The 17,888-nt window shown below is 42.9% G+C and overlaps 1 protein-coding gene across 1 annotated transcript in view; it reads right to left on the bottom strand.

Annotated features, from left to right (window-relative positions):
- Positions 1-17,888, bottom strand: part of CTNNA1 (catenin alpha 1) — a 120,663-nt gene that overhangs the window by 81,555 nt on the left and 21,220 nt on the right. The window contains exons 4-7 of the mRNA XM_083871997.1: positions 12,092-12,258; positions 11,175-11,294; positions 9,081-9,347; positions 5,895-6,098 (exon numbers count right to left, since the gene is read on the bottom strand). Of these exons, the coding sequence (XP_083728123.1) occupies positions 5,895-6,098; positions 9,081-9,347; positions 11,175-11,294; positions 12,092-12,258 (758 nt within the window). The remainder of the gene's footprint in view (positions 1-5,894; positions 6,099-9,080; positions 9,348-11,174; positions 11,295-12,091; positions 12,259-17,888) is intronic.

Genomic DNA, 17,888 nt, shown 5'->3' with positions numbered 1-17,888 from the left:
AAAATGCCTGACTGACAGTGTGAAGCTCTCACCATCTTCATCTGGCTTCACTCCAATGATGCTGAAATATTTACTCTATGGCAGCCTGTAAGCATTAAACTTAAAAACGCTTATCAGTTCAGAAATGTTCTGTTTTTAAAAGCAGCATCTTTGTCAAAGCAATAATGTCTATGGAAATTAGGGCCCAGCATAACAGCACAGCTCTCTACTGAGCAGCGAAGTCCATGACAGGAAAACCCATCCAGGCTTTCAAACCACATCCATCACGTCAGCATTCAGGCATCTTAAACTGACAAACAATATTGAAAAAGAAAGTGTAGATTATCTCAAGGCAGAATTTTTATCAGCATCTTTATCATCAACACAGATCAGTGTGTCATTTTAATTCACATCTATTCCCACAGAAACAGATGCTTTCATTAAAAGGGCTATGCCTTTTCAGTATACAGATACTTGCTATAAATGAATTTTACAGTCATGTGAAAATTCACGTGTTCCTTTCCAAGCTTGGATCCTTGGTGGGAATACAAAGCTGTGGATCAACGTTATTAATAGGCAAATTCATCATGAAAACACATTTCCATTCTGTAAATTGCAAGTGTGTCAGGAGTAGAAATATCCTTTGCTGGTAGTTCTGAAGACAAATGACTTCTCCCAGCAGATATTGAATAGATAAGCCAGGCGCTTTCCTGCCCAATCACTTCCAAGCATCAGAGCTTCTCAGAGAAGCTTAGGAGAGAAAAGGAAAATAGTGCAATTAAGGTTGAGGAAACAACACTTGTGTGAAAAATTACATTTCCCTAACTGCACTGAACACAGAGACAAGGGTGCAAAGCAAGCATTTAGCAAGTTATGGGTCCATCAGGTCCAAATCCAGCAGTGTTGGGACCATCTGTGGAGACCTTGAGATGCAAACCACACTGGCCTGCAGGAGTTCCCTGAGACAGAGGCAGAGCCACAGCCTGGGCTCAACCACCACCCTCACTTTCAAGTTATGCCAAACCAGCACAGGTTAGGTTAAAATCAAACACAAAAAGAAACATAACCCCCACCCCCAGACCTCACTGTGGTGCTCAAGCACTTTAGGCCAAAGAGAAGACAGATACCAGGGAAAATAAAAAGCCATCTTGAAGTGATGTGTGCCTGGAATGCCTGCTCTGAACCAGCTCCCAATGGCTTTTCTCCACTTGCTGCCAAGCACCTCTAATGCAATCCAGACAGTCAAGGACACAGTCAGAATGTTAATATGAAAGCATTAAAATTCCCATTGAAATGGGACCTGTCAGGCTACTTTATGTAACATGATTCATCATTTCCAAATGTAGTAACAAGGGATTTTATTGTACAAGAGCATGTGGTACACAATGGGGCTCCAAGCCTGCATTCCACACTCGCCAAACTACAATTCCTGACAATGTTTCTGCTGGTACATGGCTGAGTTACTGGTGTGTGCATGAAAGGGGAGCTGAATGCATTAGAAATTGATGGGGTAACAGAACAAACTTAAAGCGAGAGTTCTCTGCACTTCCCTGTGAATACCAAACAGAGCTGGACACCTCCAACCACTGCTGGCTCATGGAAAGGAGCCCAACTGGCCCCAGCCCTCAGGGCTCCTGCACCAGGCAGTAAAAATTGACTGTCAAAAGCTTAAGGAAGCTTTTACTTCCAGTCTTACATGTCAGTCAGATAACTGATGTCTTCTGCAAGTTCAGGGCACACCGAGAGCACACTGGTTACATTTCCAGGGCACAGTCTGTGGTTTCTACCCTGCTAAACCCCAAACCCCTTCAAAAGTCTGGCCTCAAAGGCACCAAATCCTGGGTTTGACATGTGTAACACAGAGCTGGACAGGCAAGGCAAGCTGCCCAAGTCCTGTGCTAATGATACCCAGAGACTTACAGCACAATGCACGTACCTGTCACAAGAAAGTTTGTGGATTCCTGTGTCAGTGACACATTCTCTTACTTCTCAAATACAGAAATTTTTCAGCTGTCAGCCCACTGGGGACTTTTTAATGCATTTCAGTAGTTTAGCTATCCACGTAGTATTCATTGGAGTTATGTTAACTTTGAGGCAGAGCTGAGTAGCACAGTACAGAAAAGCAGACATGCTGGCTGTAGCTACAGTGGGAGAGGAATCTCAGCAGCTGCCAGTGCAAAGGCAACACCAGGATAAACTGGGAGCAGTGTCAAAAAATGTACAGCTTCATCCTTTTTATTTGGAGCAAACTGCAACAGATCAACACGGACACAACACAAGATCATGGAGTTAGACCCAAAAGACTGTTTCCATTGTATTTTCAGATATTTCTTACTAACTTCTTCATTGATTGCACTATTAATCTTGACATCATTCAGTTCAATGCTTTGCTCTGCCCTCTTGCCCTGCCTAAGTCTGGAACCAATGCTCAACTAAACTCAAATATGCTTTGAAAATTCTTCATTTAATTAATAAAATAAACACTAAGAATGTCTGACTGCCACAGATCATACAGAGATCTGGGTCTTGCCATCTGTAAGTTATATTACAAATTCAGCTGCAACTGATATGGTCAATTTACTGCATTCCAGGCAGTTGATCCCAGAACCAAGACCTTGGACTATTCTGCTTTGTAAAAGCTACTCAGAATTGATAATGAATTTAGGCCTTCTCTTTCCAGCTCTGCCATTCAGCACCAGCAGCAAGAATCAAGATTACTCCAAGTAATAAAACTCAAATGCAAATAGACATCCATGCTGTTTCAATCCAGGAGGGATCTGCAATGCAAGTTTAAAAAGGAAAACTATTTCCTGTTGGAATTGTGAGAAAGTGAGCAAAAGCCATAATGGAAAACAGCTCTCCCCAGGCAAAGTGGAAGGGGAAAAGCCAGAGAACCAGATGCTACAATTAAGGGACGAACAGTCAGGATCTCAAGGAATGTAGCTTATAAACCAAGAGACTGGGTCATGAAGTGGCTGATGAAGTTAAGTGGACACAGGTAAAGAAAGCCCATCTCACTTAACATCCACGGAAACAGACTCTTGTTACTAGCACAACTTCTCTTGCCATTTTCAAGAGTAGTCCAGCTTGGTCAGAAGTGCCTGAGCTGCAGACTGCCAGCACTGGGTGGATACTTGGGGTAGGATAAATTAAACAGCTCCCTTGTTCCTGTCCTTCTGCTTGCAGGATCCACTACTGACCACTGTCTGACAGGATTTTGGCCCTGATGTAAAACATTTAGTCTGACCAAGCTGCTCTTTAAAATGGCAAGAGAAGTTGTGCTATATGAAAAAGGAAACCATACACACACCAATCTAAGAAAAAGGGGATTCAAACTTCTGTAACAAACTACTGAACAAGCAAATCTTGCCCTTCTTTTAAGGGCGTAATCATAGGATTCATCACTGTGCCAGCAGATGCAGTGGGGGTTAAGAGATCCTACGATTCAGTTTGTTGCTAGAAACTGTTATTCAACTAAAAACTTCTGCCACACTTCATAACACAGCCACCAATGCTTCCAGACTTACAGACCTTCAAGGACAGGCACAGAGAAACAGTTAAACTCTGGGTCCAAACCACTAAACTTTGAGTTACAAACTGTCTAGAAAACAGTCTTGTTATTGTCAGATCAGAAAGCAAGCCCAAAAGCTAGAAGAAGTCACTGAAGAGAAGGCATTTAAAGTTAAAAAGGAAATCTGCCTCAAGACAGTCCTGTGCTTTAGCCTTTCCAGTGTATTCCTCATCCAATCTTCTCTGAAATTTTACACTTGGCCAATAAATACCTCTTACTCTAGCGCTTGGAAAGGATTTACGATGCACTGCAAGTGCTGTGCAATTAACAGATTTAATGCCCAATTCACTTCCTCCTTCAAAGGGAGACTGGAGGAAAGCATCCCAGGAGCTGTGGGTTTATCATACATATACATGAAATGACATTTCCTCTGCCACTACCCTAAGTCAGCACATCCCCTACTCTTCCTGCAGATGTATCAAACCATTTTCACTGTTTAGATTCCCAACTATTAGTCATTCTTCAGCTTAATCACAGAGGAGTTTACAGTATGGATTTTTACACACCATCCCACATTTTCACCATAATTTATCAATTGCTTTTTCCACTCCATTTCACTGAATTTCTAATCTCATTTTCCCAACTACACTGTCTACAATCATAACATAACAGTGACTTTAAAAAATGCAGTATGCTCCACTAATTTCACAGTGTGGTAAAGGAGATAACAGAGGGAATACATTCTTTCCATCACAGCATGACTACTTTAACTTGCCTATCAGAGACAAAAGCACAAGGCTGAGGAGGGGGACAGGCATTGCTGTGAGAGGTAGTCAAAGCTCTGCACTCTCACACGGCTATTGACCAACTTTCAATGAGACAAATGCCACCAACTCCTCCATGCAAGACCTAGCATTTACCTCTGGCACATGTTTAATTATCCTTTGATGGCTGCTCCATTTGGAATTGTGCTGACAGGTCTCCATCCAATCCAGCAGCACATTTGAGGGATTATTGCTGATGCTTCATAGACTCATAAAACACCCTGCTCAAAGGAGTTTTGAGTGGCACAACTCCGTGCTGTGCTTCCCAGCTGCAGTCTGAAGTTCTACAAAATGTCAATGCTGAGCACAAGCTACTTTCACAAGCAATTAAGACAGACTACATGAATACCTAGCTCAGCCTGCAGGCTACATCAGACTTGCCTTTCAGTTTTGTCCAATTACTTTGCCCTTCTCTTTGGTAAACAGAAATCCTTGTTTTCCTTTCTCTCTACCACATACTGCATCTGTTCTCCAAATTCCACCACCCCAAACCACACATGGCAGCCCCTGGACCAGTTTTACTCTATGCTGAAATAATTTTGGCCAAAAGATTTGAAGGTAAGATACCTAATGCAGCAAGGTTCCTAAATAAGCATTACTGTCTAAAAAAAAGATATCTCTGAACACCTCAAACAAGTTCAAAAGTATCAATAAGACTTCACCTCCTCCCATTAAGATTTCTTCAGACAATTTTACTTGCCACAGTGATACAAGCCACACGCTTTGCTTAAGTTGTTGCCATTTCTCCAACTTTATTTCTGAAATCAGCTTTAACAGTATTGTAGTTTAGCAATTATATATATAGTCTCATCTATGATCTTATGGTATCCTGATCTCACCTCTCCACACAGCAAATTCTTCAGCTTAAAACCCACTGGAACAAGGGCAAAGGGGCAATGGAGGGGAAGGAAGTCCAGTATTTCACCGTGATGCCCTCAAATGCAGAAGCTCATCCACATGACATGACACTTACTCCAACTGTAGAAACACTCTAAGGCTTCAAACACTGTGTGCCCATTCACTGCCTAAACACTGGAAAAGAACTGCCCAGAGCCCAATATTTACACCAAACTGCTCTCAGATTTTTTGCTACATATTTAACTTCATACATCACTTCTACTCAAACTGAGTAGCAACAATAATCAACATGATTCTGACAATTCATGGTTTCAGCTACAAAGATGACACAGTTAAAGTTTCCAAGAGTCAACAGAAGTGAAGCATAAGCCCAGTTACCTTATGTAAACCGAGATTTGAGTTTCTCTACAAAACAACGTCAACAGTCATAACATAGAAGCAGTGCCAAATGGTTAACACTTTCTGATTAAAACACTTGTAGGGTTAACACTTTATAATGGTAACACTTGGAATACTGGAGATCAGTTCTGAGGTAAGTATCATTGATCGTTTAAGTAGGTTTCATCCCACCTCATGACAAACCTTTCAGGACCACTTGTTACTGCTCAAATTCTGTTTGGGATAGAACAAACCAGCTTTGAGGGACCAGCTTCAGTTCCACATTTTAGCTGATCTCATGGAGTCACAGCCCCCAGAGCAAGGCAGCAGAGCAGAGTACTCACATTGCCCATGTACTCGGAGAGCAGGTCCTGCAGGGCCTGGCGCACAGCATTGCACTCGGCCACGATGCGCTCGCGGCGGTCGTCGCGCGTGCAGGACGAGTCGGCCATCAGGGCTGCCCCGCTGATGATGCTCTCCAGCCTCTCCTCCAGGGATGGCCGGAACCGCTCCTCGCTGAATGTTGAGGGGTCCACAATGATTTGTTTCTAGTAAGAGGAAAAGTTCTGCAAATCAGCCACCAGCCCAAGTGATTTAGCTTTTATGTTTTTTAAATCCTGTAGTGCTTTAGCATATAACTTTAAAACTTCTTATAGAGTGTAAGCTACTGTATTCACATTTTGGTCAGACAAAACAATTTCTCTCTGAGCCTGAAACTCAAGGACACCTCACTGTCTTAGGCCCCAGGAGATGTAAACAACAGTGAATTGCAAGGGGGCAAACTGGGAGCAAATTACTTCATTACCTGAAATGATAATTGGAGGATTAACCCCTGATACATAAATGGACCAAACTTAAAATTGTCTGAAAGACCCATGACCATTGTCCATCTTGGGTGTAGCCCCTCTCAGACACTTTTGACTGCCCAAGGTGTATCTACTGAAGGCCTTCAATAAAAACCCACCTTTATTCTCTTAATCTAGCCTCTTCTTGTCTAGCTTCTGTTCTTGGTAGCCACTCCTAAGTGGTTAATCAAAGCAGTGCATTATTGTTAAGTCATGCACACAACCAACAGCACTTAGGGCAAACCCCTGATCAGGCATTAAGAGGCAAATGACACTATATTGGCACTGAGGAGAATTTTCATGAGTAGTTTTGTAAAACTACTAAGAGGTTTCCCAGCAGATTATATCGCTACTTATTTCTTGTGCTGCTTTGACAGCAAAACAAAACTTGGCCATAGGAAACCTTGTTACATGAATGGCAAAAATCAAAAGTGCCAGCAAAAATGAGGTTCAAAGTACAGAATTCTTCCTAATGACATGTCAATTTGGACAGGCCTTCACTAGTTAACTTGTCAGATATAATTATCTCATCATGAACAAGAAAACAAAATCCAAAACTAGCTCTATGTATTGTGTTCTGTTGCCCTACTTTGCACAGTCTTCTCTTCAGCGTCAGGCAAGTAAATAAAACCGTATTCTCAAAAATTCTCCAAGTGAAATGTTAACATAAAGTTTTCAAACCACACAGAAATCAATTTCATCATTAAAATTACCACAGGCTTCTCTTGCCACAGTGTTAGCAAGCACAGCTCATACTAAGATACTCAGGGATGAAAGAGCAGCACTGATGAATCTGCTCTTAAGGGGGCAACAAAACCACCCTAGAAACTCCCCAGGAAGAAGCTATACAATATTTATCACCTTTGAGTACTTTCAGGTCATTTGTTTAAACAGGTCACTAATTTATTTTAAAAGGAAAAATAATTTGGCCATTTCATGGTTTGGTGGTTTGTTTAGGGTTTGGTTCAGTTACTTCAGGGGTGGAATTTGTTAATTCAAAAAGAAGTCCCAAAGCTTTTTGAAATGGGAATTTTCTGTTTATACTCAAGCTAATCTCAGCAGTCATGTCACAACCACCTCCTCCTGCCAGCCAGCACATTTCATATACCTCTGGAGTAAACATGCAGCCATCACAGCAGGATGAGAACATGGCATGTGCTCTCCAACACATTCCCTCCTCATTCTTCCAGAAACTTTTAGACATTGGCTAAAATGGTAGTGTGCTATCACTCCAGAACTGCACCACCAAAAAGAGAGATAACAATCAGCTTATTTTCTGATAGCCATTTCATATTTTACCATCACTGGAGTATCTGGGGGCATGTGTGCTGAAAGCCTCTATTACAGGAGTGTAATAACACTCAAGCAGTAGCAGGAAATGAAGTGCAGGGATAACATCTGCCAAGAACCTCAACACATTTGTTTTGTCAGCCTCCTTTGGCAGGGATGAGACAGCTATGGTGAAGTTGGCCTGCTGATCAGGCACTGCTGCTATTAGAGAGCCTCACAAAGTGGAATTAAAAGCTCAAAAAGCTTCATGTGAACTGCAACACTCAAAGTAGTCTGCAGCTGAATACTGGAGAGTTTGTATAGTAAAATAGGGTGATTAATCAGCAATCTCATTAGCTGGCTTGAGCTGCACAAGCCAATCCACAAACCTGAACTGAATTGCTTCTTCATTCCCAGCTCCTGACATGGTGCTGCTGCTGCAGGGCTGCCTCCCCCTCCCACAAGCACCTGTGAGAACATGCAGCCCCTCGGGGCTAACCTGAGGCACACTCTGAAGGCTTACTGAGCATGAGATAGAATTTCAGAAAGGCAAACCCACAACTGAAACCAGTCACAAAGATCAAGACAGCCATGACATCCTCTTGTTACCCAAGAGATCACAGGGAAAGGCTTCCCATCAGGCAAAGTGAAAACTCAAACAGAACCTTATTCTGGCAAAATACACGTGGCAGAAAGGGAAGAATGAAAGTGGTAAGAGCAAAAAGGAGAAGTTGAGCAAAATCTAGCAAAACCACAACTACTAAATGCCTTTTGAGCGATGGCTTTGCAATATTAAATAAAGTTCTAGAGTAAGTCAGTGCTACAGTGTTTAAAATTCAGAGGCTGAATCAGGTAGACACCGAATCCTGGCTTCAGAAGGAAAGTTATCTCAGTAAAAATGCATGGCCATCCTCAGCACCGTGCTGAATGCAAGATAAAGAACATGACAGATCAGTACAACATATCAGTGTGAAATGACTTAATTTCCAACCAAAGATCATATTAAAACTTCCCACTTCATGTTCCTCTCAATAGGTAGTTTCAGCAATTCCAAATACATGATTCATTTTTAATAAATCACTTCTGTCATCTCCAAGAATACATTACATAAATATATTATGAAATAATCAATTTCAAACAAACCATCTAATGTAGCAGTAGGCTAACTGCTATTTCAGAGCTAGTTTAACTTGACAGCCTTCCATCACCAAGAACCACATATATAGCTTTCTATATTCCATCAACCCTAGTTTGGAAAATGACTTTTTTAAAAAAAAGCCTACTTTGCTACAACTTGCTGCATTTCAGTAGAAAATGATCTTCCAGGCAGTATCAATAAAAGCAAGCTGCGGCTAACACACCAGGTGAACAAACAGGAGAGCCAGAGGGATATTTCACAGCAAGGTTCCAACTCACATCGAAGTTGTTGAGGGCATAGGCCAACTCTCCGCCCCCGCCCTGCTGCTGGGCAGCATCGTCTGAGGCGGTGGCCTGGGCGGCGTTGGAGATGCCGCTGACCGCCTGCTGCAACTGCTTGTAGATCAGGTCCCTGTTGGCTTTGTAGGCAGCCACGTCGGGGTGCTGCAGGCAGGCCTGGGATGCCGTGTACAGGATGGGCACGTTCTTCTGCAGGATTCCTCTGGCTGCCGCCATCTGATCGCGGTGACCCACATCTTTCAACTCCTGTTAGGAAAGTTAAAGGGGGGAAAAAAAAAACATTTGAGAGCACTGCCCACATTCAACATCCATGCACTGTCTCCTTGCATCTTCAAAGGACAGGCAGGTTCTTTGCCTCAAATCTGCTCAAATCTGTCTGCTGAGTATTCCTATCCTTAAGGGCTCAACTAATTGCAAAACACGACAGCTTCATAAAGCAAAAAAACAACAACACTGCAGGGCAATTCACACCACAATACAAAATCTGACATTGGGTTTTTGTTCCTCTGCAGCAGAGGACCAGCATTTTAAAAGCTGTCCTGTCTTGCACTTGCAGATGAGAAGCAAGATCATCTTAATTTAAACTCTCAGGCTCACAACCAGAATGTTTTCTTTAATCACACCTAGAAGATGGTGTTAACTCTCCTCAAGAGACTCAGGTACTTAATTTCAGAAGAACAAATATATCATCTCGTTCAACTTCTTGTTCACCTCCAGTGAGATAAAATTAATCCAATGACTGTAATTACCACTAATTCAAGATTAGTGAACAAGTCCATAGGTCTTTTCCCAAACACTCTGTGCTGTAATTCTCTAAAGCACCATCATCTCTGTTTGGGAACAGAGCACCATGATCAGATAAAACCTCTGAGTCCAGCACAAGCAGTAAGTTTATAAAAGGAGGAACAACCACAGTTATTAGCAGCAGCAGCATTTCAAAGTTACCTCTTAAATCTAACAAAAAGGCAGTGAAAATGAAGACAAGGACTGCCTTACTGAGAAAAGAGAAAAAAAATCTGTCAGACTCTCTAAAATGAATGGGCAATAGGTGACCTCTGTAAGGTACACACTGAGCAGAGAGGGCACTCCAAGCAGGCACAGAGATTTACGGATTTTGTACAACCACTTCCCATAGTGTGGAACAATCCATCACAAAGCAGTTTTAGAGCATTTATTGCATTGCCATCACAACCCTACTCCTATTTACTGCAATCAGATTTGAGATACATAACCAACTGGCAATCCCTTTTTGACTTGTACCCAGCTTATTTTCTAAGACAAATCTGTGGAAAAAAAACCCCAAGCAGTGTCAAAGGTGCATAAGCAGTTTTGGTTTGTACATATCTACAGAGCAAAGAGGCAAAAAATGCTCTAAAAGAATTATGCTATTTCTGATAACTTAAACTGCCCACACCTCTGCTTTCTTCTGAAACTTAACTACACAAGAATGAGTCACACCAGTGCTGTTGAACAAAACAAATTTCACATGCAATTTAAGGCTAAGCACAGGCTATCCAAACACAGAACACATCCACAACAAACAGGAATTTAAACCCCTCCTCCAGTGGACATTTCAGCACAAGACCAGTGAGGAGCACCATTCACTTCCTCAGGAAGTTGTTGCTGTGCCCAGCCATGGCCTTTGCTCCCTGTGCACGTGGACACGTTCAGTCCATCTGCGAGAACCACAACAGCAACGGGGTCTCGCTGAGAGTGTCCCAGGACTGGGATGCATCTCAGCTCCCTGTCCTCACCCACACCTGCACTGCTTCAAAATGGGAAGTGCAGCTCTTGGGCTGCAGCATGTCATTAATGCACTAAAACACTGACATAAACAAATGCTACTATCAACAAATGCCATCAGAAGCAGCGCCCTACAGCCAAGCAGACTTTTCTGGCCCACCAGGCAAGCTCACAATTCCTAAACATGGCAGAGCACAACATAAAGTATTCAGCAACAATGTAAAAAAATTAAGTAAAAAGTATTAACAGACTAGGAAGAGCAGCAAGGCTGCCTTGTTTTGGAAAAGAAAAGTAAGAATTAATATACAGAAGAAAGTGGTCACACTATACCTGTTGTCTTTTGGCTGCCATTATGTTAAGCTTGTTCACTTCTGGTTTGAGGGCTTTGTACTGGATACCCAAGTCCTGCTCTGTGCCAGCATTTCTTAGTTTCAAGATACCATCTTCCACCTAGAAGAATATATATTCACATATTTTTCCAAGTAATACAATCCACAGGTCAGGAGGTAATTCAGGATGTATTTCATGGCAGACAGAGAAAGCACTCTTCCTCTGCCCCATTATTTTTTGGAGAGAGACACTTTAAGGCTAAGAGGATACAGTGCTTAGCTACTATATTATAGTCACTAGGTACCAGAGACAGTCAAGTACATCTGGAAGAGCATGAAGGAGTCCAGGGCCCTGGCAGAGCCACAGCAGTGGCCAAAGGACACAAGGAGAGTCCTCAAAGCTCATTTGCAAAGGAAGACCCAGTATCCAATGTCATTTCACTTCAAATTCTGCACAAACCACTCAGCCACTCTGCTGCTCATGGGAAGGAAAGGCTTTCTCAAACAGTCCACTTTCATATTTATTTAGCTTGCCAAAGCTACTCCTCCCTAGTAGCTGCAAAGGAGTACTGGTTATAAGAACGCCAAATTCTGTAAGATGAAAGGGCTGGCTCTCACCTGCAGCTACTCTGTAGAAACTGTTAGTTTCTGTACTAAAAGCTCTGAACAGAGTGCAGCTCAGTGTCAAAAGCTACTGACAGCGAGCATAAAAATGAGTGACATACACCCATTGCACACATTCTGCTGAGAGAAAAACCCCCCAGACCCTCCCCACATTCTGCTGAGAGGAAAAACCTCCCAGACCCACCCACTGCAGAAGGGAGCCGCTGCCAAGCGCATATCCCACGGGGTCACACACGCAGCGGGCACCTGGCAGAGCATCCTGGGGTGCCAGGCACAGCAGAGCCCCACACTTACAACTTTGAGCTGAACAAGCAGCTTGTAGACATCTGCCATGTCAGCCAGGATGAGCAGGCGGGTGACGGCGGAGAGCAGGGCGCGCGCTGCCCGCACCATGTTCCCGCGCTTCACTGACGAGCAGGGGTCGTCTGCAAACTCCCCCGATGCGCTCTTCATCAGATCACCTGCATGGGGGGACAGCAAGGGCTGGCTTCAGCATCACACAAAATCACCTCAGCCACTGGAAAGATTCCTAAGCCAACTTGAGTCTCTAAAAAAAAAACACTTGTGAAATACAGCTGACAACTAATACTGCATGTGGCTACCTGTTAAGTAGCTACCATATAGCATTGGGGCAGAGGGGCTTGTGCAGGGAGGAAAGGCTGGGAAATGACACTTTGGTCCTTATTTCCATTTGTACAGGTGTTTCAGCATGCCAGAATTCTCTAGAGAGGTGAATTCAGCATGCCTTTGCAGGGCTGCAGTTATTTCCCAAGCTCCGATGCTTTCAAAGCCTGAGCAAAAGCTTTGATTTGTGTGCGTGTAGGAGTTAAGCAGAAAGCAGCAGAAAGCCCTGTAAACACACAGCGAGCTGCCACAGCTCCTGGGACTGTAAACAACTCGGAGCGATGACCTGGCTGGATATGCCCTGGTTGGAATGCAAAGCCAGGCAGCGCTTCGTAAAACGCTTTAACATTTCATAGCCTGTGGGGCTGCATCTGGTGCAGAAGCAAAGAATTTGGGTTTCAGATGGTAACAATGCCATTGGTTAACTATGAAAAGCAAAGGCCACTTTGCGCAGCTAGAGCAATTCCTCCAGAAGGCATTCACAAAGCATAAAAGTAATGCCTGCATATAGTCAGAGGAGTAAATTTTGGCTTTCTCCCTCACTTTTTAGGGCAGCTTCCAGTACCACAGTTCCTACACAGCAGTAAGTTTTGGAATCCACATTGTTATCCTTGGATCTCTCTGCATCTCAGAAACTATATTAAGAAAATAGCTAGGACTTAGTTTAGAAAATGGTAGGTCCTCAAGGTCAGGGATTTGCAGGCAGCAAGGGATGACCAGAAAGCAGATGGCTATAGCTAGCTGCTGTTTCAGAGGCTTCCCAAAAACCTGTATGAAAAGTGTCCATGTGGCCAAATGCTGAAATAAAAATAGCATGTCTCAGATTGAGACTAAAAAACCTCCACCACCACTTGATAAGTGACAGCTGACAGTGAGTCCCATGGAGCCCCCCACACCAAACAGGGCAAGGGCTGCACCAAAATCTCGGTGTGATGCAGTCCCAGGAGGCTTCCACTTACTTAACAGCTTATTTTTAACAGCTCAGAAATGCCAACAGCTGGAGAGCCTGGGGTTAACCATCCTCATACATAATATCTTGCCCAGAAAGTTTTTCCCACACAGGCATTCTACACCTTCACAGCTAAATTCAGCCCAAGCACAGCTGCCAGCCTGCCCAAGCAACCACATCAAGATACTCAATTTTCTTCAAATGCTCCCCCCTATGTAACACCCTTCCATCATCTTAAATAATACAACCAAGAGTGGCACATAACATTTGAAGATAAAAATATGCTACTCTGTACTGGGACACAGCAAAAAAGCTTTTGTCCAAGAATGAGTCAGCTCTGAATAACAACCTAAAGCTATCCCCTACCCAGCTTTGGGGAACACAACTCATTACTTTAACAAAGGTTAAGAACTCCAGATTTCCAGATGAGTGAGAGATGATGTACCAGCAATGCTGAAAACTTCAAATAGTCAGGAAACCACAAAACCTCAACACAGCTGACATGACCCTTTCTTTATTCCTTCTGGATCAGGGTAATAATAAAAGTCATCACCACAAGTATGAAATCCAGTGACAACCTCAGGATTTAAAGCTATATATTTACAAGAGCATGAAGTAACACAATAAAGGGGAATGGCTTCAAACAGAGTATGTTTAGATGAGATATTGGGAAGGAATTCCTCCCTGTGAGAGTGCTGAGACCCTGGCACAGGGTGCCCAGAGAAGCTGTAGCTGCCCCTGGATCCCTGGCAGTGTCCAAGGCCAGCTTGGACACTGAGGCTTGGAGCACCTTGAGACAGTGGAAGATGTCTCTGCCCATGGCAGGGGGTAGCATCTGATGCGCTTTAAGGCCCCTTCCAATCCAGGCCATTTTGTGATATGCCAGAACCAAAACTGTGTACAAATATTTCCTTCCTTATTTACTTATACATAGATTTCCCATGTTTTCAACTCCCAAAATGTTAATTTATTTTCTATTTAAAACAACTTATTGGGCCACTTGTTTCATGTGAATCTCAGAAATTGCTGATGAAGTTAAAACTCAGAATTATCCTCTACCCATCTCTTAAATCGCAACCTTTCAACCAGTCCTAAAATAAAATCCTATTCCCTTTTATTTTAACAAGGGATTTTAAAAGATTTAGTGAGTTTCAAACGGCTTGTCAGGGTGTCAAAAGATAACTAGCTTCCCTAAATTAAAAACAGATTATATTTAAAGTTGTTGCATATATATACATTTCTGCCAATTACAGGAAGCGGGCTTTCAGACTTCTTTTATAAAGGGAAAGCACCTTGGGGTAGTCCTTTTAGCTGGGTTCAAAGGGTAAGACAGCACTCTGGCCTTGGGCTCAATATGCAGGTACTGCATTGGGTGTGCACATCAGCACTTCCAAGGGCATCCAGCACCATCTCCCCATTTTCAACACTGGTAACACAACCATTTTGTAAGAAGGATTTTAAGAGTTTAAGTAACACAGCAGAGCAGAATCCAACTATGAGACTCAGATTATAAAGCTGGTACAAATTCTTGTGTGAGTAGTCTGTTTTTCCAATATAACCTTAGATCTTCATTAAATATTAGAAGGGAATGAAAATAAAACAGAGTTGAGAGAAGAAGCAACAGTAGCAATCCCATGATTTTGTCAATAAAGCACTAAGAATTCAATTAAACGTAATGGAACACAGCCCATTTAAAAAATGGTCAGATTCCAGTCCATCAAAAGAAAATTCCCACTTCTTAGTCTCTTTCCCCCGTGCTCACAGGGTGTGACAGCACTTTCAGTCAGCACTATTAACCCTGCTCCCAGCGTGGAACATGATGACCATGGAGAAAACCTGCCCCACACCACCAGTGATAGAAGGGCACAGCAGCAGACAGGACAGGCCAGCCAGGACACAAGGGCACTGCTGCTCCTCTGCCAAGCTGGGGATTCGTGCCCACACATCACCTCACACACTTCAGTTCAAAGCTGGCCCCAGGCTGCTTTGCCAGCAGTGCCAAGGACACACCAGTGCCACCAGATCATTCCCTCCTGCTCACAGCACCCCACCAGACTTCCCCAAAGGTTGCCATTCCCCAACAAATGAAGGCAAGCAGGAAATCAGAGTTTCAAGCTTCTACTGCTCTGGATACTGAAATCCTATCTCACCAGTAATGCCACCTTCAACACCCAACAGTAGAGTCACAGTGGGCTGGCCTGGCTTTCTGCTCTAAAGGATGAGGCCCCACACAAACTTTTGCCATATCAACGTAGGAGTTGATGATATTTATGGCAACAAAAGCTTCTGATAATCCCTAATCCTGTATTCAATTAAATTCATATATTGCCAACAACACTACTACAGTTTACCAAGTCCCACTTCAGAGCTCCCTCAGGTTATGGCTTTTCAAAGTGGCACACTCCTAAAGCTTTGTTGCAGAAACCAACTGAACTCCTTGTACCTTTCTAAGAAATTTGGCTAACTGGTCACAACAGAATTTTCAAGTTGAATTTTCCAAGAACAATTCAGTATTTAACTTCAAGATGTTCCACAATTGGCCTCCTCCTGCTCCTTGGAAATCCTTAAACCAGACATCCTCTGTGACGAACAGCTGAAAACTGTTTTCCCCTTTCATACTTCATTTCACTGTTCAGTTTTGAAGAACCTTTCACTTAGAAGCATGAAGCAGAAGGACACTAAGCTGAATCAGTTGGCTCATTCCCCTACATTTGCAACCTGAGCCATCAAAGATTCATCCTTTTTCTTACTTCAAACTCTATACACAGGCTTAGGCTTTTTAAGGTTAAGCTTTAATTTTTGGTCTGTTATGTGAAGTTGCTATAGAAGACACACAACCGGAGAGCACAGTGAATTCCCTGAATCCCCACGCTCACATGCAGATATAGAGAGCTGTAGCCATCAGCATTCCAGGGAATCAGGAACAGCCATGCCAGTCTGACCCCAAAGAAATTTCCTTCTTGAGCCCAGTTTGGAAGGTGCCTCAGTGCAAACACCTGGGAAAGGGACTGGTTCAAGTTCCAAAATATCTCCCAACAGTGCCAGAGGAGCTGAGCACTCCAACACACAGTGAAACTCCACACGGAGCTTGCAGCAGGGAGCAAGGCTGTGCAAGACCAGTGTTGCACCTTCTGTTACCCAGCAAACCTCTGATGGCAGAAATGTCTGTAACAAATACAACAATGCTGAAAATTCAAGATGTTCACATCAAATACTTTCCCAATACCAAGTCTGTTGGGAAAGATGGGACAGGGAGGGCTTGGGAATATGATTGCCTGGTAAGTAATACTAGAGATGTAAAACCTGTGAGTGAAATAGAAATTAAAGCCAACTTTGAGATGTGATCATGGCAGGCAGGAAGACAGTGATTAGCTGGAGATAGGTTGAAGGACAGAAAAAAAAAGGACCCAAGAATGTAGCCCCTCTCCACCCTGCCAAGGCATCAGGGAAAAAGTAGATAAGAAAAGCAGTCTTTAGAGTTTAGAATATAAGATGATATGGTAATATAGTAGTTCTCATAGGCTGCATGCAAAGTTTGTAGGTTTTGTATCTTGCACCAGTTGGTCCCTGTAAATTAGAATATTCAATACAAAAAGAGATATAATGTATTGTAACAACGTCCTCGCTCTCTCTTACCACTCTTACTCTGACCTCTCTTAATTCTCTCAGGTCTCTCTCACCCCTCTTAGCTTTTTTATCTCCCTTACCTCATACCCCCTCCCTCTCTCTTTTTCTCTCTCTTCGGGGCTTCCCTTCAGCCAAGGCTGGTGGCTGAAGGCAAAGCCTCTTTATCCATGACCCTTGCAATAAAACCACATGTTTCTAGAATATTTCAAGTCTGCAGAGTTCCTTCTCCCTGCCGTCTACAGATGCCCCCCAACACAAGTCTTTTCTATAACCACAGCAAGATCTATTCTGAAAAACACTTAAGATTCCTTATCTCCACTTTTCTGCTCAAATTCTTTAAAAGTTTCATAAGAAATCAACAGTCCAAAGCTTTAAAGGGCCACGAATCTTACTGCAGGATATTCCATTACCTTGCTTGCTGTAATTTATTCTTCCATTGTAAAAAACAAGAAGACTTTGAAGATCCACTTACATTGATTTAGTAGGCAGCCATGCTATCATTCATTCAAAATAGCTCTTTTCAGTTCTTCGTTTTTACCCCCAACAAATGGGATTTTATGAACAAGCATGCTCACTAAAATCATGTACTCTCTCAATCTTCTTCTTGCTAGGCTAAAAAAAAATTTTTCATTTTCTCTGATGAGACAAGTTATCTATTGTCCTAATCATCTTCATAATCCCTGTCTACATTCATTCATCTTTTTTTATTATGGTAACTAAACCACTCCCTACTTTAAATAGAGGCATTATTAATACTATTTTCCTGTCCTCTGCTGAAGATTAATTGTGCTCTATATCTATAATCCCACTGCTGCTACTAGCTCATGATCACCCTGCTGCTGACCATGACACCCAGATTCTCCTCTCCACTCCTGCCCCTGCTGCAAAAGG

The sequence above is a fragment of the Zosterops lateralis genome (assembly GCF_965231275.1).
Source record: "Zosterops lateralis genome assembly, chromosome: 14".
Classification (NCBI taxonomy): Eukaryota; Metazoa; Chordata; class Aves; order Passeriformes; family Zosteropidae; genus Zosterops; species Zosterops lateralis.
This window is presented reverse-complemented; position numbering and strand designations above follow the sequence as displayed.